Here is a 21,032-nt window from a genome sequence, read left to right as displayed (position 1 = left end):
CCGCCTGCCGCCCCGCGAGCTCGCGCGGTTCATTCCCCCCGCCCCCCCCCCCCCCCCCCGCAGCAGCGCGGAGCCGCCGTTTGCCCCACGACGGCGGGGAGAGGAGGAGGAGGAGGAAGAGAAGGAGGCGGCGGCGGGCAGTCTCCCCCGGCACACACAGTGCCCGAACTCCTCGGAAAGTTGGCAGGAGCGCCCGGCGGGACGGGGCGCCGCCGCCCGAGGGCGCGCACTGCCACCCGCTCCCCACCCCCCGGCCGCTCCGGGCCCGCCGCCGTCCTCCCGGCCATTCCGTAACCTCCCCCCCACCCCATCCCCGCCCTCGCTCCGCACCTCCCCGCGCCGCTGCGGGGCAGGGGCAGCCCGGCGCGGGGTGCTGCCGGCGGCGGGGCTCGAACCGGCGGGCCCTGCGGGAAGGGGGCAGAGCCTCCCCATGCCCCCGAGCGCGGGGCTCGCCGCACTCACCGGGCGGCGGCGGCTCCCCGACGGAGCGGAGCGGCGCGGCGCGGCTCCCCGCAGAGCGCTCGCCTCTCCCGGGGGCGGGGGAGGAGGAGCGGGTGAGGGCAGGAGGTGGGGAAGGGCGGGGGAGGAGAGCGCGGATTGACCCCTCCCGGCTCCCGTCGCCGCGCTCCCTCCTCCTCCTTCTCGTCCTCCTCCTCCCAGTCCGGCCCGCCCCAGCGGCGCGGCGCGGTGAGCGGAGGGGAGCGGCGCGGCGCGGCCGGGGACGCGGAGATGTGAGTGCGGTGGATCGGGGGGAGGGAGCGGGCCGCGCTCCGCCCGCAGCCCCCCGTCGTGGTGGGCTGGAGGCGGGCAGGGCCGTTGAGGCGGGGCGGGGGTGGTCGGGCCGGGCCCATGAGGGGGCCCGGCCCATGAGGGGGCCCTGGGCAGCCAGGCTGCCGCCGGCGGCCCCTGCCTGGCTGGCCCAGGTGCTTCCTTCTCACTCCGGCCCTTCTCCCGGCCGTCCCCACCCCCCCCACTCCCGGTTGTTTGTTTGTGCGGTGCTCTCGGCCCCTTATCTCTCCCCGGCACGCCGGGCGGCCTCGCCTCCCACCCGCCCGCGGCGGGGCACCGCGTCCCGCCGGGTTTGGGGGTGCCTGTGTCCCCACGCACACACACCCGGGCCGCCCCGGCCCATCCCTGATCTGGCTGAAGTGTGTGGAAGGAAAGCTCTGTGCCTTGGCTTTGCCGGCCGTCTCTACGTCTTTTCAGTGTTTAATTAGAAAATTTGCCTTAGCTTCCGACTACTTTTTTAATTTGTCGGGGTTAAAAATCCAAGCTTTGGCCTTTATTAAGCAGGAATGTTGTATGAATGGCATTTGCTCGCCTCTGTTACTTTTCAAGATATATCCTAACTTACCTGCTGGAAAAAAACCTTAATCTGATCAAAAATTTCTCTGGGGATGCTTCTCTGGGGATGTATTTGGTGGCTTGTTGCGTGAGCCTGTCTCGCAGACTGATACTGCATACAGCAGTGTTCATAATTTTAGTTATTGCTAAAATTATACCTGAACACTTTCTTGACCCAATTTATGCTGCTGGGTTTTTTTTTTTTTCCACTCTCTCTTCTAATCCGTATCATATGCTTCCTGACATAGCCCATATCCTTTTTCGGCATCTAGAGCAGCAGACCTCTGCTCCCAGTAGATATCCCTGACTTCAGGTATTTATCTTTTGCAGGCTGATTCAGGCAGTTTGCTTTAGGTTCCCTGTATATATGGAAGAAACATGCACCTGTGGAGTTCAGTTTGCTTCTCAGATGCCTATTTAGGATGGAAGGAGTGGCATTTTGGAGGTGACAGTCTCCATCTATTGACATGGAGAACTTAGACAACTCTGTATCTCACTTTTTAGACAACTGAAGTTAGGGGTGCTGAGCAACATTGAAGCTCCATACGTGCAGAAGGTTGCCTGCCTTGATGTTCTTGTGCATTCTTGTATGTTGTTAAAAATATTTGTAGCATTACTTTTCAAGTTACATTATTTACAGTTTAGGAAAGAGATCTGCCAAAGCAGATCCATGCAAGTGATCTCCAGCACCAATATATATATATTTTATATACATATATATATATATATATATATATAAAAAAAATACTCGGGTCAGACTGAGCAGCTTGTGCAGATTCTGCTGTCTGCTCAGGTTGTCTTGCAGGACATTATGATTTGTATATTGTTTGGAGGGGGCTAATATGGTAATAAAAAGAAGCAGCCTCTCGGGTTGTAAATTAGAATTTACAGAAGGATTGCCAAAAATATAATCAAACTGAAGGCCAGAAGAACCAAACCCTTCACAGAACTGCCCTGTTTCATGCAGATGAAACTCCCATCCAGTACAGCGCTGTAGGAGCCTACATATAGATGTGTGCTCTGTGATACATTGGAAGATCATCAAGCTAAGGTTAGGCAGAAGGACAGCCCCCTGTACTAGGTGTGTCAGGGATGCTTTTTTCTTGAGTCCTTATTTTTAAATGCCATTTTAAAAAGTAAAAATTAGGAGTATGTATCTAAGAAGATTTTTTAGGGTAGATCAGTGCACTATGAATGAATGGAGTTGCTCTGAATTATTTGGGAGCATGGATTGTTAGGGCCAGTGCACTGGGACCTACTTCACAGTTCATGAAAACCCTTTCCTTTTTGGCCTCCCTCCCTGCCGATTTTAGCGTTGCGTTCTTAGGTTTTACCAATCCTGGATATTTGAATTAGAATTACCTGTTCTGGAATGGCTTCTCATGTGGAGGGTCCACTGTGAAATATATGTGATTTTTTTTCTTTTGTTCTTTCTACTTTCGATTACAGAAGTATTTTTTCTCTTTAGAAGTACACAGTATTCCCAAATGGGGTTTATTACTGTTTCTGAATGCTGTACCCTGTTGAGTGGCTGTTGTAGAACAGCCACAGTAGCTAATCTGCATTCATTTCCTTACGTAGTCAAGAACTTGAATCTGTGTATTTCTTACTTCACACACCTGTATTCAAGCAGATGATGTATGCATAAGCTGTTCAGTACTCAAACCTGCAGAAAGCTGGAAGATACTGACTTTGTGTGAAGTCTTCACAGGTTGCAGATATTAAAACCAAATAAGACTGCTGAGCATGTGTATGATTTTTTTAGGCTAAAGCCTTATAATTTGGACAGATACATCCCTAATATGAACTCCCCTGCATCCCTGCCAAATTTCAAGTCCGATGTTTTAAAACAGCGCTATTAAAAGCAAATGCTTCCAGATTTTGTTTGCAGGGCCAATTCTTTTTTTTTCTTGTGTCGGAACCACCTGAAACAGTTGTTTCTCCCCCCTGCCTTTTAATTTCAGCCAGTTTGTGGTAGGAGCCAAACCCTCCAGCCCACTCTCAAAGTAAAGTTTGGCAAAGCTGTCTCAGCTGAAGATAGCTTCTTCATGAGGGTTTCCTAAGCTTCCCTATATAAGGAAGGCTGACTGCACCACCTGTTAAAACATTAGTAACACTGTAAGTTGTTGGGAGCAGCAGCTTACAGGTTGGAGATTTGGGGCCCTGGACCCCAGCACTGCTGGAGTTACGCTGCAGGTTTCTTTCTGAACCTGTCCCTCTTCACATGCTCCCAAAGCGTGCCCCACGTGCAGGAGGAGTGCGTAACCTGGCCATTGCAGCATAGGCTGTGTGATTCTCATGGCTCAAGGCATTAATTACACAAAGTAAAATTACCTGAGTTTTGGAGTTTTCGCTCTGGGTTTAAGCATTTTTGTCTCTTTTGAAATGGCGAATGTGGCAGGCATGGTTAATGGGGAGTTCATACTTGTTCTTCCCCATCTTCTCGCTCCCTCTGAAGTTTTACATGAATTTCTGAAATCTGAAAATGGTTTTAACATTGAGGCTGTTTGCAGCAAAGAGTTTGTCATTTCACTGAAGTTTCAAGGAAACAGTTTGATGTTCACTCCCTCTTCTTCCCCTCCTTCACCTTTAGTCCTCTGAACTACTGCACATTCTGCCCCTGAGCGGTTTGACCAGTAAAATTTGAAAGAAGATCACTGTTCTTCAGGAGACATAAGTTTTTTGCAAGTTAATATAGGATTTCCAGCTCTGGCTGAAAGTTTACAGCAGTTTGTCCGGATGTTGCCCAGTAGCTATCTGTATCGGTGCCGCTCTGCTCCCCGTGTTGCCCAGTAGCAGGTTGCAAGCTGACTTGCTTAGCCGGCTCTAGACAGTCGGGCTCCAAGCGGACTTTGTCAGAACCCTTCCCGGGAGGTAGAGCTTGGCAGTAAAGCTTGCACACTTCTCAGGGTCCGTGTCACCAAGCTCCCTTTTGGATTGCCACACCTGGGCGTAAGCGTGTGCAGTGCTGAACCTCAACCCTGCCAATCTGGACTGTCTCTTCGTTTTAGTGAAGGGCAGATAGTTGCGGTGGTTATGACTAGCTGGTCAGTTTTCTGGTCTTCAGCAGGTTGGCCCAGCTGTAAAGCTGAAAACAAGAATCAACCTTAACTTTACCAATGTAAGGGCAGGCAGAAGATAAGGAGTTTTAAAAACTGTACCATTCTGACTGCGGGGACTTTTTACAGTAACTGTGTTTCCCCTGATTTGTACACAATTATTCAAGTACAAAAGACCTCAGTACCACTTCAACAGCACGTACTCTCAAGCCTGTATTTGGCAGATTAATAAAATAATCACTTAATCATTGTCATCGAAGTGGATTAACTATCAGGCTTGTCACAGGAGCCTGGGAAGCACTTGCAGCATCTGACTGAAGCAGGGTGTCTCTTCAGTTGCTGCTCCTTTCCAAACGCTCCTCTTTGGTTTGCTCTCATTGCAGCACCGTTGGTACTTTGCAGGCTCCATTGTTGTTACAATGGAAGATGTTATTCGGTGGATGTTTCAGCTGAGCTTGCTCTTTTTTTTTGGTATGAACTCGAGTGGAAAATCTTGAGGAGAATTACTCAGCATATAACACTCATGCTCATAAATCGTGGAATTAGGACCGTAATTTACATAATTAACTTCATTAATCATGAAATGCAGGATTTAAGGTTCCTGGGATAGCAGGTCTTCTGCACAGGGTTATTATTTATTTTGTATGTAACAACAGAGAGCCAGCTCCAATCTTCTTCAAAACCGATAGGAAATGAAGACAAAAGGCTTCTGTCCTCAAGACCTGGATTTGTATTTAAGCCCCAGGTGTGCCCTCAGGTTCTCCAGCGCAATTACTCTACGTGTAGCCACAGTGGTTTGCGACAGATGTGATGTACAGGAGTGTTTAGGAAAGAAATTTGTGGAAAATATAGCTGTGAAAATACAGCTCATCACACTCTCAGGTCTTGACTGTGGGTACAGCTGTACAGCCTTAATTTTAGCACTTCCACCTGATTTTGTTGAAAAGAGTCAGTCCCATTAGGTTAAGCCTGGAAACACACAGATGTTCTTGCGCCTCCAAAACATGCCGTGAGGCTCTCTTACAATTTTTTACAGTGTTTTCTGCCAGAATCGGTCCATTGCCTTAGGAAGGTTAACCCAGCTTTTAGCTAGAAATTTATCTTAGATGATGTCGAAGGATTTACAGACAATTTAGGAGCTATAGCTCAAATAGGAAAAAGGGCCTTGAGGTATTTCTGAGCTCTGAATTCCTCCCTCCCACTCAGCTGGTTTTCCAGCCGGAGTGTTCGATTTCCCAGGCCTTAGATTTGGCCTTAGTTTGTTTTGATAAATAAATCTCAAAAGCCTTTTAATTAAATGTGTGACTAAGTAATCACCGAGGTTTAGAGAACACCATTTAGGGATGAGCAGACTGGGGGAAGCCCAGCTGCTTCTTTCTAGCTTTCCAGAAAATTGCTTGAAAAGCTGCACATTGCTAACGCAGTATTGCTTATAGGTTGATATATTTTTGCAGAGCATATGCTTCATACTTAACACTTTTAAAAAGTCATAGACTCTTAGAAACTGTATTTTTACATTAAGCACTGATAGCAGAGTGAATTTTTATATCTGCTTAAATTTTAAGAGTTGAGTTGACCAGATCTGTTTCTGTTATGAAAGATCTGCTCATACGTATCATGAGGTTTGAGGGTGCTATCGTGCATGGAAGAAGTTTTGTTTTTATTGAATAAAAATGTCAGGAAGTATTTTCTTCAAACTCTGTTCATTGATCTTCAGGTGGAAGGCAGAGATTAATTTTGGGGGCCGATCTTTTTGAATGTTCTCAGTGTAATCTTGAATCGTTTTTGTTTTCGTGCCTCATTCTTTTTCATTTCAACTTAAAAACGTAGAAGCCTGTGGCTGAAATGTGTTCTGTTGAACCAAAGCATTGCGTCTTTTGCTGCAAGTCAATGAGAAATCGAATTATTTCTGCAGAAGCCTCATCTGGTATTAGAAAGTGGTTTTTGATGAAGAAACAGCCATTGGAGGGGTGGTTTGTTTTATTGTTAAATACTTTTCTGTACTAACTTTTGAGCTCTGGAGAGTTTTTCCCATTTCCTCAGACATATGCAACTTATCTAAATTGCATGGTTCAGAAATACTCACATTTTTACACTGAAACATCCAAACAATTTACAGCTGTGGCAGCACAGGTCAGAATCTGTTCTGCGATTCCCCACAGTAGCTCACGTTGTCAGGAACTGTACCCTTGTGTTGCTAAGCTCATTGTGTACAGTATCCAAAGTGACTTTGACATTAAATCTAAAGTTTTACACTTAGAAACATTTATTGTATGCATTTTTATGAAAAATAGTGCAAGTTGCACTTCTCTGACAGTTCTGTGTTTAATTAGGGTATCTAGAGCTGCTTATTTATCCCTGGCATGCTTTCTCTTGTATTTCTGGTTCTTACAGCATCACCTCCATTGTAAAGATGTTGCAGTCTTCGGGGGTCAGATGGGTGCAATCCCAGTACTGAACTGTGCTTTATGGGACACAGTAGTCAATATAGGTACTCTTGCTTGCTCCCCATACTTTTTTTACAAAAAAAAAAAACCAAAACCCACAACCTCTTAGCATTCCATCACCCAAAGAGGACTAAATTTAGTTTCTAAAGCTATATATATATATGTATAAAAATCTGTGGCTTTGATTATTGTTTCAGATTATACTTTTTTTTTTTTTTCTTTCCCCAGGGCCGATTACTGGAAGTCTCAGCCAAAAAAATTCTGCGACTACTGCAAGTGCTGGATAGCAGACAACAGACCTGTACGATGGTCTACCATATTACGTCAATGATTCTGAAATACTAGGAATTTGAGTTACAGGCTTTTAACATCACTCTTGATACTAATCTCTTGCTGCATGAAATTCGTCATTTAAAAATGCCTTTGTAATACTTGTGATATTTAAAACATATTACGTGAGAGCCAGGTACTGCGTACAAGATGGTGTGTGCTGTTCTGCTTGGCGGTACAGATAAGAACTGAAATATCTGATCCTGCGTTTTCTTCAGGTTCTGTAACTTAACATTTGATCTCTCTTGAAACTTTGTCCATGCCTGTTCCTAGCCTTTGTATGCAAGTAGAAGCAAAACCTGGCATACGTGCTGTGTATGTCTGGTAGGCCTGGTACAGCCAGCGCTCTAAGTATTTAAAGCAGGTTTTCTTCATTTCACACAGCCCACCAAAACATTACTGGGTTATAGAAAGGTGTTTCTGACTTGCAGATGCCTTTTGCAGACCACTAGACCCATTGGTTTCTCACTTAGAAATAAGTTTTGCATTCCTGACTCGATACCAGGGGTACTCCTGGGAGCTGAGCTTCATCTGGCTTACAGTTAGGTACCTGCAGTTCAGAATAAGTGTGAGATAATTGGTTTCGTTTTCTTCTTGGAGTCAGTGAAGAGAAATACACATTAAGGAGTTGGGGAGGTGGGGGGTTCGGTAACTTATAAAGTCTGTCTTTAAATGAGATGAATCATGCCCTGGATAGGCATCCTCTACACATTGGTATGTGCAATGAAATTTTTGGGTTACTAGGTCAGGCTTAGGCACCTAACATTTGAACACCAAAACGAGCTCAGATATTTGTTGCAAGAACCACATGAGGACTTGCAGTGTTATACCTGTAGGGCTTCTGAACTCCCTCCACCTCCTACTGGCTTTAGTCTTTCTGGCAGCATTTTGGCTTGCAGACTGTTGTGTTGTCCTTAGTTTCCCAACTCTCCCATCTTGCCTTTTCCTCCCTCTCAGATTTGTGGACCTGCAGACTAGTTTAAGTTCATATCATATTTGTGGAGCGTAGCATGATCTAATTAAGGACTGTAGCTAATAGTTGGAACTCTAAATAAGCCATATGGTTTTTAAAAGTTTGCATGAAAACAGGGAGGGTAAAAAAAAATAACGAAGGGGTGATACTTGGAAGGATAGCATTGAGAGGGAGCCCAGATTCCCTGTTACTTGTCTCTAATCTGTGTGCTGAACAGTATTATTTCAAAAATTTTAAATCTTATAAGTACAGACTATGACATTTTATGATACCATTTTGGAATGTTCCTGATTTTTCATAATTTCTGTGTTGACTGTTTCTCAGTGTTCCTGAATTCCTATAGCCATTTTATAGCTACAGTGTTTTCTGTAAGTGTTTTCAGAACACATTACATTTAGGTGTGTTCAACTAAGTTTAGTCTAACAAAATTTTAACTAAATAATTAAACTTGCAAAATACATTTTCTGCTTGGTGTTTTGTTTTTGTTTTTTTTTCCTGCTTTTAAGAGCATTGACTTCCACGAAAGAGGAAAGAATCATAAAGAAAATGTGGCAAAAAGAATTAGTGAGGTAACTCAAATATCTTATTTGCACAAATACTTATTTTTAATCTCTTTCATTATCAGACTTGTTTAATTTATTCTCTTGGGGGGGGGTTGTTTTGTTTCAGATTAAAAAGAAAAGCTTGGAAAAAGCAAAAGAAGAAGAAAACATGTCAAAAGAATTTGCAGCAATGGAGGAGGCTGCAATGAAAGCATATCAAGAGGATTTGAAAAGGCTTGGAATTAAGCCAGGTAGTTCATATAGCTGCCAAAGGATTAAAAACAAAATTGAAAGAATATTGAATAGGAATGTTTTTTTCTTAAATTAGGTTTCCAGGATCATGAGAGGGGGCCTGCAGGACTGTGTTTGCTAATTTGAGAAAAAAAGAAGAGGCGTCTGCAAATTGCCAGTAGTAGAAGTTGCAGTACGGAATATTTTTAGCTATGGTGTCCTCTGGTCCATGGAACAATCCAATCTGGAGTAGAAAAATTAAACAATGTGATAACAAAAAAATTAATGTGATTCAGAGCTGGTGCTTTGAATCAGTTCTGTGTTTCACTTTTGCCAGTTGGAGACCGAAGTTGCTATTGAGTGGGAGAGGTTGGGTTCCCACTGGTGTCAAACGGTGGTGAGAATCCTCCTACTCAGCTTGCAGTTCAGCAAGTACCTTTGTTCTGTCCACGTGAAGACATATTATCCTTTTAAAAAAAAGTCTGTACTTTCAAGCTCCTGTAGAAGCCCTCTTTCTCATAACTCTTTTAGTTTATTTTTTTGTTGTTTTGTTAAAGCTCATTGGTCCTTACAGGTTTTTTTTCCTCTTTGTTACTCATCTTTTGATATTTGCACTTTCTTATGATGCTATAGTAATGTTACAATGGAAGATTCTTTGAGTATAATCTTTTAAGTTTACCTGCTATGAGTGTGAAATTAATGAGCGAAAGTACTCATAAGAATACAATTTCCTATTTTCTACTGTGCAAGAGTGACTAACATTTAAGCTCAGATTATTATTCTTTTTTTTAAAAGAGAGTATTATTTTCTTTAAGATGATGTAGGTCCCAGTTCGACACAGAGTAAAACACAGAGTAACACAGTGGAAACTAAAGGAAAGAAAGAAAAGAAAGAGAAGAAGGAGAAGAAGGAAAAGAAAGAAAAAAAAGAAAAGAAAAAAAAGGCACCTCAGGACACCCCAGTGCCACCAAAAAGTGAAAAAAAGGAGTGGGTGCAAGGCTTTTCTCCCGAAGGGTATACATATTACTACAACACAAGAACAGGAGGTAAAAACTAATGAGGAGCAAATCACAGAATGGCAGGGGTTGGAAGGGACCTCTGGAGATCATCTTGTCCAACCACCCTGATTGAGCAGGGACACCCAGAGCAGGGGGCGCAGGGACACGTCCAGGCAGGTTTTGAATGTCTCCAGGCAGGGAGGCTCCACAACCTCCCTGGGCAGCCTGTTCCACTGCTCTGGCACCCTCACAGGAAAGAAGTTTATTCTCATATTGAGGTGGAACTTCCTGTGTTCCAACTTGTGCCCATTGCCCCTTGGCCTGTCCTTGGGCACTATTGGAAAGAGCCTAGTCCCATTGCCCTGACACCCACCCTCTAGATGTTTATAGGTATTGATGAAATCCCCCCTCAGTCTTCTCTACTCCAGGCTGAACAAACCCAGGTCTTTCAGCCTTTCCTCATAAGGGAGATGCTCCAGTCCCCTGATCATCGATGTAGCTCTCTGCTGGACTTGCTCAAGCAGTTCCCTGTCCTTAAACTGGGAGGCCCAAAACTGGACGCAGAATGCAGATGTAGTTACTGGATATAAATGAGGAAAGGCTATCTGCATTTCTTTACTCTTCTGCTCTCTCAGTAGTAAGCTGCTTATTAAAATGTGAACAGTTAGATGGAGTTTTGATACTTAACGTTCAAGGCTTAGCCACCCAGAACTTCAGACTGGTTTTGCTGTTTGTTAATAATGGGAGAATGCAGTAATTCCCCAGTTTCTGGAAATGTTTAGCCTTTCAGAGGTTAAGTATACAATAGATAACCCTGTTCTTCCTAAAGAAGCTTTCTAATCAGGAAAGTGAAAGGCATTGATTGTGCCCAAGTAAGTGAGAGCTGTTATGGATTTCTGTCTGATTGTTCCCTTCCACATTTACAGGAATTATCTGACTGACTTCTGTTGAGGAGCTGTGTGTCATCTACTTCAGAGCATAAAAGCAACCCTCTTTAATCATTAATGATACTGTTAGAAACTGTTTCTCATAAATTTAAGGATTGACATTAGTACTTACCGTAGTCTTTCCTCATGCAAAATAACTTCCAAAGGGTAAAAATCTTGTGTGTTTAGTTTCCTCTGGCCTAAGCTACCAATTAAAAAACAAACGTCTTTTTTTGTGCCAAAATTCTAGTATCTGTGTATCAGCCATAGTTTAATAGAGTCTGGAAGTTGGTTATCCCTGATAAAGCCAACTATAATTATGATACTTTGGTTTATTGTCCCTAACATTATTTGATCAAGGATGATTTATATTCCAATGAGGTGTGTATATATATTACTTGTTTGTATGTGTGCACTCATCAGTGTAATACCGTTCAGATCTGTTCTTTCTATGTATTATTGAACATAAACAGGATTGAATGATGGGTGAAATATGTTTTTGTTTTTTAAGAATCACAGTGGGAGAAACCTAAAGGATTCCAAGGCAACTCCCAAAACTCACAAACGGTAATGAAATGCTCTTATTCATACTTTTCTCTGTCCTTGTAAACATGTACCAGAAATAAGCTAAGCAATTTGTAAGTCTTCTGATTGCAGAACAGAAATTGCTCTTAGTAAACTTAGGAAAAGATAATTTGAATATATAGAATGTTTTATTATATACTTGATGAGAACTGAAATTTTGCTGTACTAGTCTTTGGCTAATTTGTTTATCAAGTGATAACGGTGGTTGTGTTTTTACAGAATATGCTTTTTTAATGCTGCAGCCCATAAAATTGAAAGCTTTTGGGAAATTCTGAATAAATTCTGTTGAATCTTTTGTGAATTAAATGTAGGTAAAAAAATAAAACTTAACACATTTGAAATAATTAAGAACTTCATTATCTTAGAAAACATTGAGATTGCATTGTAGCATAGTAAAAAAAAAAGAGTGCTTAATTTTTATGTTTGCTTTAGGATATGGTTATGTGATAATTTGTCTTTTTCACGGATTTCTTGTAGTCATGGAACCTATGTGCAAGCAACCTTTTAGAATATTACTCTTTTTCCCTTACTTAAGGCACCGGAAAACTTGCAGAATGGTCCAAAGACAGAAAGATTTCTTATTAATGGGCTTTTTCCCTGATACTTGCCGCTCCAGGATTTTTGTCCTTCACAATGTTAAAAACAGGATTTTTACAACACTCCTGTGAAGTGGTGTTATATTTCCCCATTTTCTAGATAGGTGTCATAGGTACAGAATGATTTAAAGTCCGTGTTGTTTGCTAATGTTGGATTTTACGTTAGCGATCAAAAAAGCCTGGCTTTTTCAGAGTGCTTGACATTCTGTAGCTCTATATTGTCGCATCTGAGAAGGTAACTGTGCTTGGTGCTGGGTTACTTAGAGTCAGAGGAGAAATTATTATAATTGTGTATATTTTTAGGCTGTTGATTCACAAAATGTACATAAAGTTTTTTCTGTATTCCATCTTTTGTTAAGGCAGTGTTCTATCTCAGAAATGTAGGCTTTTTCCATCCAGTGTTCATTCCCAAGAGATAGCACGCCTCGTGTCAGAGCTGCCCATCACAGGCTCTTTGACGACTCTATCCTGCGGTTTTGCACCACTTGTTAACCAGCACTTCAGCTTCATCTTTTCAGTCAAGGTGTAGCTTTGCAATATTTATAAACCCATCTTACTGTATGTAGCCTTCCCCTGAAAGAGGTGGTCCGGTGACTAATCTTGTTTGGTCCTTGGTGCGTATTTGCCCTGACAGTGAACTAGTTGAGGGAGTGAAGACATCAGAGTTTAGGTTAGTGCTTTGTAGGCTTATGTCCTTGCATCAGCTTTCTGGGTAATCAGAGAAGTGCTGGTGCAGGGAGAGCAGATGGAGGAGAGAAGGAGCTCCCTTCTTGGCAACAATTTGAAGTTAGCTCATCTCAGCCATATCAGAAACGCACACCTTCAGCCTTGGATATCTCTCTAATGCCACATGGCTGTATTTTGCCATTCCTCCCTCACCCTCCTTGGTGACTTTGTGGCGTCTTGAGTTATTTTCGCTATTGCTAAAAACAAGCATTTGATCGCTCCCTTATTTAGTCTGAGCTAAAGATATTGGGAACATTCCAGACCTCTAACAAGGACTCACGCTGCCCAGAAATTAAAGGGCACGCTTGTAATACATAGTGCAAGTGAGATTCACAGGCCCTCCTTGTTTTACAGCATGTTAGCTTGCTGCTCAAACTTCCAAGAGGTGGAGGGAACAGCGTAATGAAAAGGCATGTTGAAGACTACCTGCAACTTCAGTTAGATTGACATCATACATGTTAGCATGGGTGTAGTAGGATACTCGGTGTGCCTAATGCCAAATAGCTGCTGAAAACCTCTAAGAACCAGGTCTAAAATGTTCAGGATGTAACTGTAACAAAGGGATAGGTTATACTTAAGACTAGTCTTTTGTCCTCTTTCTACTTATATAAAAGAAATTTTCCTTTAGCTTGTTTTATTGAAACTAGCACACTGAAACTTTTGAGAGCAATACCTTGAGGAAACTTGCTCACTGAAGGCTTTCTTGCTTTTCCCCTCCTCTGAACCTACCAATAAAATGTTTCTGTTTCATATATAGCTTTCTACAGAGCAGGTGGGAGAACTTTAACTCCTGATTTTGTTTTGGTTAAAAGAAAAACCAACAGTTTTAGTAGAGCAAATGCATAGGTATGTGTGTGCAGAAGCCTATCTAGGGGCGTGTGTGTTTATGTATACGCATAGAGACATTTATTAATGCAAAAAATCATGTATGGTGAAGCCGCATAGATGTTCTGCCCAGTACAGGGGAATGGGCAGTATTAGTATGTAAGGAGCAGTGAAGCGGTGTATGTGCAAGTGCTCATGAAAATCAGGTTCTTGAGGAAGATGTTAAGTCACATGTAATAACTGATCATTTGGCTGTGGCTGATTCTCAAAACAGTGCTTTGTTGAAATCAGTGCTTTACTAAATAAGTAAATTCATGGCATGCATTCCTGCAGAGTTTGCTGCTTCAGTATTTTTGGTGAAGATGTATTTTGGAATAAGTTTTAGAAGTTATGGTTTTGTTTGCTTATGTTTAACTCATGATAGTATTTATTGGTCCTGTTTTTCTATAGCCCTCACAAAACCCTGAGTCTTCCAGAGAAATTTTTTCTTGGTTTCTATTTAAGACAATGACAAAACCAGGAAATGTCAACTTCAGGTGTGAATAATTTGGAAAATAAAAAACATGTAAAATAACAGCCTTTATGGCTTTTATCATATTTTGAACTGTACGGCAACTTTTACTGTACTGCCTCATCCTAATTATCTACTGTTCGAAAAAAAATTCTATGTGCATTTATGGTACGCTTAAGTTAAGCAATTCAATCTCATTTGAGCCAAAGGGAATACTTTCTAACAACTTTAGGGGTTCAAGCTTTAAAACAGTAGAACTATCATGAACAAAAATTACTCAAGGATTGAATAGTCTTATAAGTGACGCTTTGGCTGATCCTTAAAACTCTCCTGTTTAATTAGCTCCTGTATCTTTTTCTCAGACAGCAGAGTGGGTAGAAGGTGTCACTGAAGATGGTCATACCTATTACTATAACACACAAACAGGAGGTAAGGAGAGCTTTTTTCCAGTTAAGCACTGTTTCAGAAGAGAGGGTTTTTAGAGCAGCATTTTATTTTGTAAATAAATGCATTTTAAGACCATTACGAAGTTTGGGGTTTTTTTTAAGCTGTTACCTTAACTGAAATATAATTGTTGCTTAAGTCAATGCTGGCTTTGTAGCTGTATTGTCAGTGAGTATGCATTTGTGCTTCATAGGTGTGTTTTTTTAAGACATTCAACTTACAACTCTAAAATATGGGTTCTTTTTTTCTACGTATATTGAAATTATAGTTTGGAAACCAGAAAGGGACAGGATTTTGTTTTGACAGGTATGTAGGACTGAATACGAATCTCCTAAACTTTTCCACTTGCTGACATAGTGCTGATAAGAGAGTCCAGAATCTTACCTCCTACTTCTTTTCCCCGGTTTTTTCCCCTACATGGGGAACTTTGTGGTAACTCCCCCAGAGCAGGCATCTGTTTTCTAAATCTGAATCATTTTAAGGTCAGTGATGCCTCTTTGGAGAGCAAGTGATTTTATGCTGGCTATGAGTTTTCCTTCTGCTCTTGGGTATGAAGTGGCGTTCCTGACGATGCCAAGAATAGAAAAAGAAAAACCACAACCTTTCAGTTTTTCAGCATGCCACTCCCCTGCTCAAATTATTTGCGAATTTTTTTTATTTCGAAAGGGAAATGAGATGCTGGTTATTTTTAAACATTGCCTTCTAAGTTCAGAAACATTTTATGCTTTTGGTTGTATTGTTCTTTAAAGCTCTTCATGGACACATGGCACTCGTGAAGAATATATTTGTAATCATTGTATTTGGTAAAATTATAGTTTGTGAGATTTTAAAGTGATCCCTTACTTCTGTGTAGGAGCAAGCACCTTGGAAATGCTCGAAAATTACTTGTCAGTTCTGTTAAAGCTAATCCCATCCTCTGAAGACAAGGCAAATTGTTAAGCGAGGGGACTGATCGTAGTGTCTCACCTGAAGCATGTAACTGAAGAGGCTGGTACATCTCTAGGCTTAGCTCCTGCTACGGGTCGTGCTTTGGGAGGCTGCACCTTACTCTGCTGGCTATATGTGACACCTAGGACAGTGAACTTTCTCAGTTACTGGTCTAAAGCTACATGACAGCAGTACCCTTAAGAGACTTTGTTCAGAGCCACGCGTGGCCAGTTTCTTACACCTTTGATGCTTCAAGATACATCTAGAAGCCTACCTGTTAGATGTGGTTTTCAGTTAGGGATTTCCTTGGAAATAGATTAAATAATTGGAAAGATAGTAGTTTTATTACATTTGAAAGTTTAAATTTTAGATTAAAAGTTGGTGTACTTTTGCCTTAATGTTACTAAAAATAGTTTGATGACCATTGATACAACTTTTCTTTAAATATTTCCATATTTCCTCCCAATATATTTGCTGCAATGCTACCTTCTTATTGAAAATGGGGTCATATCCTGTAGATACTTTCATGCCTTTTCAGAATAATGTTTATAATTCCTTGTTTATTTGACAGCTCTTTAATTATAGACTGAATGTTACTGAGCCCAGTTGCACAAGGAAGGGGGAGGGTTATTTGCCCGGAGAGCTGAGGCTTGCAGTTAGTGTTCTTTACTTTTTCCTGTCTTTGCAAGTAATGGACAACTCAAGTCAAATAGGCACCTCTAGTGGGTATTTTGTTTGTCCTGCATTAGGGTGAGAGGGACCACAGTCTTGTGGACAGCAGTTTGCCATGCATGATATTTTTCTCAAGCGCTAGCTATAACAAGTTTTATGAGCAGTGAACTTGGCTGTCATGACAGTATCTCTGCTGACAAGTGAAATGTTATCCTTCTGACTATGTTTATTACAACAAACATACCAAACAAAAGCAAAAGCTTCATGCTAAATCATTTACTGCATAAGGCAGCACTGCTGCTAAAAGGTAATGTTGTCAAAGCAATAACAGATCAGAACTAGAAACATAAATAATGTGGTTATTCAAATATCTTGGACAGTGTCCACATGGGAGAAACCAGATGGTTTTGTTTCATCTTCAAATGAGAAGAGTCAACGTGACAAGCATTCTGAAGAGCTTGCAGAAACAGATTCCAAAGAGTCTGATTCAGACTCGGAAGATAGCGAAAGCGAAGCACAGAGTTCAGAAACAAATTCCAAGGTGAGTTCTCTCTTCGGATTTATTTTACATTCCATATTAATTTTCTAGCATAAGATGATTTATCTTTTATCTCGTGTGATAGGCTGTACTCGTTGTAATGAGGTTAAACTGTATGACTGAAAACAGGAGTTTGCACTTGTTTGAATAGTAAAATGAATCTTGATTCAATTATTTGGCCTGTTAGTGGCACTGTTCCAGAACAGAAAGCGTGCTCTTTCCTTCAGCCCACCAGAAGTAGATTGAATTCGGCAAGAAATGTGATGTTCTCAGAGAAAACTCACTGTCATCTCTGAAATAATCCACAAAATTATTTGGATGTCAGGGTGAGGATATGACTTCTAAGCCTCATTGGTAAATGGGACTGCCAAGAGACCTTCAGGGAATACCTTTGACTGAAAATGACATGGCTGTAGTTCCCTTATTAATTGAGGAAAACATTGGCAGCACATACTACAAAACCTGTGTCAATCATCCATTTTTTTCTTCAGATTGAAAACTTAAAGGGTGTGATTATAGCTCTGGTTGGGTCAGATGGTTTTTCTGAAACTTTTAGTTCAGAAAATGTATTCAAGGACAGGTGTTAATTCTAAAATATATGTTTTTGTGTCACTGTGCATCATTATGAACTACTACTACTAGGTATTCGCTGCAAAGAGTATCTGCATGCACAGAAAGCTGTATGTGAATTTTTGCCTCTTCTTCCCCCCCCCTCCCCCCCCAAACATGCTAAGCTTTGTTTTTAAGTAAGTATTGGCTACTCCTTGCTAACTTCAGCCTTGGTGGATGGGATTTCCCAGCCTTAACTTTTTCTAACATTTAAGATTTTTGTTTCAACTCTGTATGTGATGAAAGCCCAAGGAGAGAAATTCAAAGACTTTATTACAGTATGAGTTTATTGTTTCAAGTTACTCTTGGTTGAAAAGTATGAATAGTAGATAAGAGTAAATAAAAGATGTAAAATAAAGCTACGTTATGTTTTTATTTAGGCATTTTTGCTTAAGGTGGGTTTTTTCCTCTTTAGAGGAAAGGAGCTAATGGTGAAGAATCAGAGGAAGGGAAAAAATCTAAAGCTAAAAAGTTAAGTCCATATGGGAAATGGCGAGAAGTTAAGTCAGAAGAAACTGTTAATAAAGAGGAGAGTACATCAGCTTCCCAAGAAACCTCCAGTGATGCATCTAACAAGACCAACCCTTACGGCAAATGGAAAGCAATTAAGGAAGAAGAAGAAGAAGAAGAAGAACCGAGGTACGGATTCTTTTACCATAGTTACTCTAATCATATCTATTTCCAGAATACTTGTTTTCAGAGCTGAAGCTTTTTCTTCTGAATTCTGGCAGAATTAGCACAGCAGTGATTGGAAACGTAGCCCAGTACAATTCTTTTCGCGGTGATTATTTTAAGGGATAGTTCTCTGTGGCGGATAGTGTTGGTGTTTTGGTTTTAGTGTAGAAGATCACTATGAGTACAGAGTAAATTAAAGTGATTTAAAGGATCGTTGTCATCCATCGTTCTTCTCAGAGGCTGAGTATCAACTATTTAAATCTAGTTACCCTAAGCTTATGTTCCTTAACATCGTCTCCTTCAACAATCCCATTCAGCTGCCTCAGAAGCTCTTGCGACTGTTTTCAGCTGCTTCCAGCCTTGGAATGGCATAGGCAGATTTGCCAGGGCCTCTAGCTTCCAGGCTAAGTTCTGTTTGTTTCTGATGAGTAATTAGTTGGGCTAACCCTGCCTGGAGTTCAAGATCTATCTTGATCTTTTAGGGCCAGCAGCAACCTGATCTTGATCATACTGGGTTACCATTGCTTTGAATTCCTTCCCTGTGGGATCAATAGTTGCTGACGTAATGAGCATGCTTTTTTAGCCTCTGAGCAATTTCTACCTAAGCCCGGTATGTTTGTCTGAGTTACTTCCACAAGCAGTGAATTATTTCTGACTTTGTGGTGTTGTGCTGACTCTAAGAGTTCACTTGAAGGACACAGCCTAAAAGACACTTCAAAATTTTGTCTTACTTTCACCCAGTATTGCAGTAAAAGACTTCTGGTTGAGCTGTTTTTCTTGTTCCCTCATTTCAAAACCAAGTTAAGCAAAACCAAAACAAAATCCACTACAACCTTTTCTGCTGTCACTACGGGTAAGTACTGGAGGCTCTTAGAATGGGGTGGGAGACACTTTGTGTAACGATTTAAATAAGGAGGTGAAACACAAAACGTGTAATCTAGTTATGCCAATTTTAAATCTGGAAGCTGTCTCTCTGTCCCATGTCCAACCGATGTACTGTAGATGTTTTCATGACATGCATCTGATCAGGAGGAGTTTTTTGTTTTATTTTGTTTTGGTTTGACTGTGTAATGCCCAAGATGGCTTATTTTCATGTGAAGCATGCTGTCTTGTATGGCCTGTTTCTTGTTATGGGGCCTTCTAGGAGTCTGCAAAAATTAGGTTTGGGAGAATGAAATCAGACTTTTCCATTATACTTACTCCATTCTCCAGCATTTTAGTTCTAAATTATTAAGCAGATGCAGTTTTGACACTTTGACCTAAATTAAGTACTGATACACTTCCTTGAAGAAGATAATGTCACTTGATCAGTTCATGTAACACCTCCTGTATTGGACCAGCTATAACAGTTCCTTGACTCCAGAGGTGATAATCTTTTAGGTTTTTGGAAAGCACTGTCCAATAAAAAGTGCTTTCAGCTACTGAACCTTACGTATCAGTCTGTACATTAACACACGGGCTTGATATATACACACATGTAAATGAGACGAATGCAGTTGTTCATTATTTACTTTAAATTGAGACTAGGCACAGTGCCAGCCGCTTTCAGGAAGTTTACGTTTTGGGGATACTGCAACTGTCACATTTTCTTCACTTGCAGTCATTCTCATGGCTCTTTTTTGGGTGCATGCGCTGATCCGTGTCTTCCTTGAAGCATAGGACCTGAAACTAGGTATAGTACACGAGCAGACATCAGACTAACACTCAGAAGTACTGAAAGATTTCTTGTATGGATTGGCCAGGAGTACGACATGTATCTCTTTGCAGTAGTGTTAGGCTGGTGTGATTCCTGATGGATGTGCGATTTGGATCATTTTCTGCCGACTGTTTGGCTGTTCTCCATCATGTCTCCATCCAGCCACAGGTTATTCTTGTAGAATACGGTGTTTTGCTGTTGACCTCCTAAAACCGATTGGTCATTTGTAGACGACGTCTTTGATTTGTGGAGATCGGTGTTAGCTGTGATCCTGTCCTACAGAGCTGCTTCTCCCAGCTTGGCGTCGCTGGTGGATTTTGTTAAGCCTGTTCTCTGTTCTGTCGTGCGGACCCTCAGGATGGACACCTGTGGAAAACCACTCAATGGCATTTTGGCAGTGACCCATTGCTAGTTACTCACTGACTACTGTCTTTCAATATTCTTAGATTTACACACATGCAGCCCTGTTGTCTTTTACAGGATTATTTATGAGTGCTTTGGCCATGGTATAAGCTCTGTAGAGAATGAGGTCGTAGTTTTTTACTTTTCATACCAGCCCACACAGAAGAAACAAAGAACGTGGGGTTTTTTTCTTGATCCCTGCCGTGACGATGATCTTGGCTAGAATACTGCATCTAGCTCAAAGCTGTTTTGCCAGTTAAGTACAGATGTTACTGTCTGCAGTACACCATGTTGTCTTCTCCATGTAGGTTAACCCTTTTATGTTTTCCTCTCCTCTCCCAGTGAAAAAGTGGACCTGGAGCTTCCTAGTACAGAGAGCGACAATCTACCACCTCCAGTGCTAGAGGTTCCAGAAGATGCGACAGTGATATTTAAAGAGAAGACAGTCACCTCCCTTGGGGACCTGACAGAAGGGGTGCCAACATTTAAAAAGAGGAAATTTGAAAATGGAAAATCTAGAAACTTAAGACAAAGACTAAGTGATCAGTAATACTTAACAAATCATTTTAGATTCTGTTTAAGCTAGAGTGAATCAAAAGTTTAATACTTTAAACAGGCTTTTATAAAGAAAATGTTGGATAGAAATTAAGGATTTATAGGTATTAAAACATACGTGAGTTGTAATATTTTTTTATTTTATTTTGATGTGATTGATTTTGGAATGGAAGTTTGTGTTATATTACTTATGCAATATTGTAAATACATCTATTTTTTATTTTAACCATGCCACCTAAGTTGGATTTGCTCTGTGTGTGCTGTTTTAAATACATCATGTAAGGTTTTTTACTCCTTTTCTAAGTATGGGAGAATGTAGTAATCCTTAATCCGGCAAAAATAATGCAGAGGAACTGGATCAGTGGCGTGTACTAGAGAGTAAAATCATCCCTGAAGATTGTGGAGTAGTTTCCCAACTAAT

At 41.3% G+C, this 21,032-nt stretch overlaps 2 protein-coding genes across 4 annotated transcripts in view; one reads left to right on the top strand and one right to left on the bottom strand.

Moving 5' to 3' along the window:
* ELF1 (E74 like ETS transcription factor 1) overlaps positions 1-663 on the bottom strand; it is a 96,311-nt gene extending 95,648 nt beyond the window's left edge. Inside the window, exon 1 of one of the 2 annotated variants that reach the window (XM_075087703.1) lies at positions 463-663. The gene's annotated coding sequence lies outside the window, so the exon portion shown is untranslated. The remainder of the gene's footprint in view (positions 1-462) is intronic. The other variant, XM_075087723.1, reaches the window with a different exon arrangement.
* On the top strand, positions 563-20,850 carry WBP4 (WW domain binding protein 4). 2 transcript variants are annotated; one of them, XM_075087881.1, is made up of 10 exons: positions 563-731; positions 7,079-7,151; positions 8,660-8,722; positions 8,823-8,946; positions 9,742-9,972; positions 11,362-11,417; positions 14,456-14,522; positions 16,517-16,677; positions 17,699-17,922; positions 20,399-20,850. In XM_075087881.1, coding segments are annotated over exons 1-10 (1,209 nt in total). In that variant the 5' UTR covers positions 563-729; the 3' UTR covers positions 20,607-20,850. The 2 variants fall into 2 exon arrangements, with proteins under 2 accessions (XP_074943982.1, XP_074943972.1); XM_075087871.1 differs by lacking the exon at positions 563-731 and adding an exon at positions 6,803-6,894.
* The last annotated feature ends 182 nt before the right edge of the window (positions 20,851-21,032 follow it).

Source organism: Phalacrocorax aristotelis, chromosome 1 (assembly GCF_949628215.1).
Source record: "Phalacrocorax aristotelis chromosome 1, bGulAri2.1, whole genome shotgun sequence".
Lineage (NCBI taxonomy): Eukaryota > Metazoa > Chordata > Aves > Suliformes > Phalacrocoracidae > Phalacrocorax > Phalacrocorax aristotelis.
The sequence above is the reverse complement of the archived record's forward strand: the minus strand, read 5'-3'. Positions and strand labels throughout refer to the sequence as shown.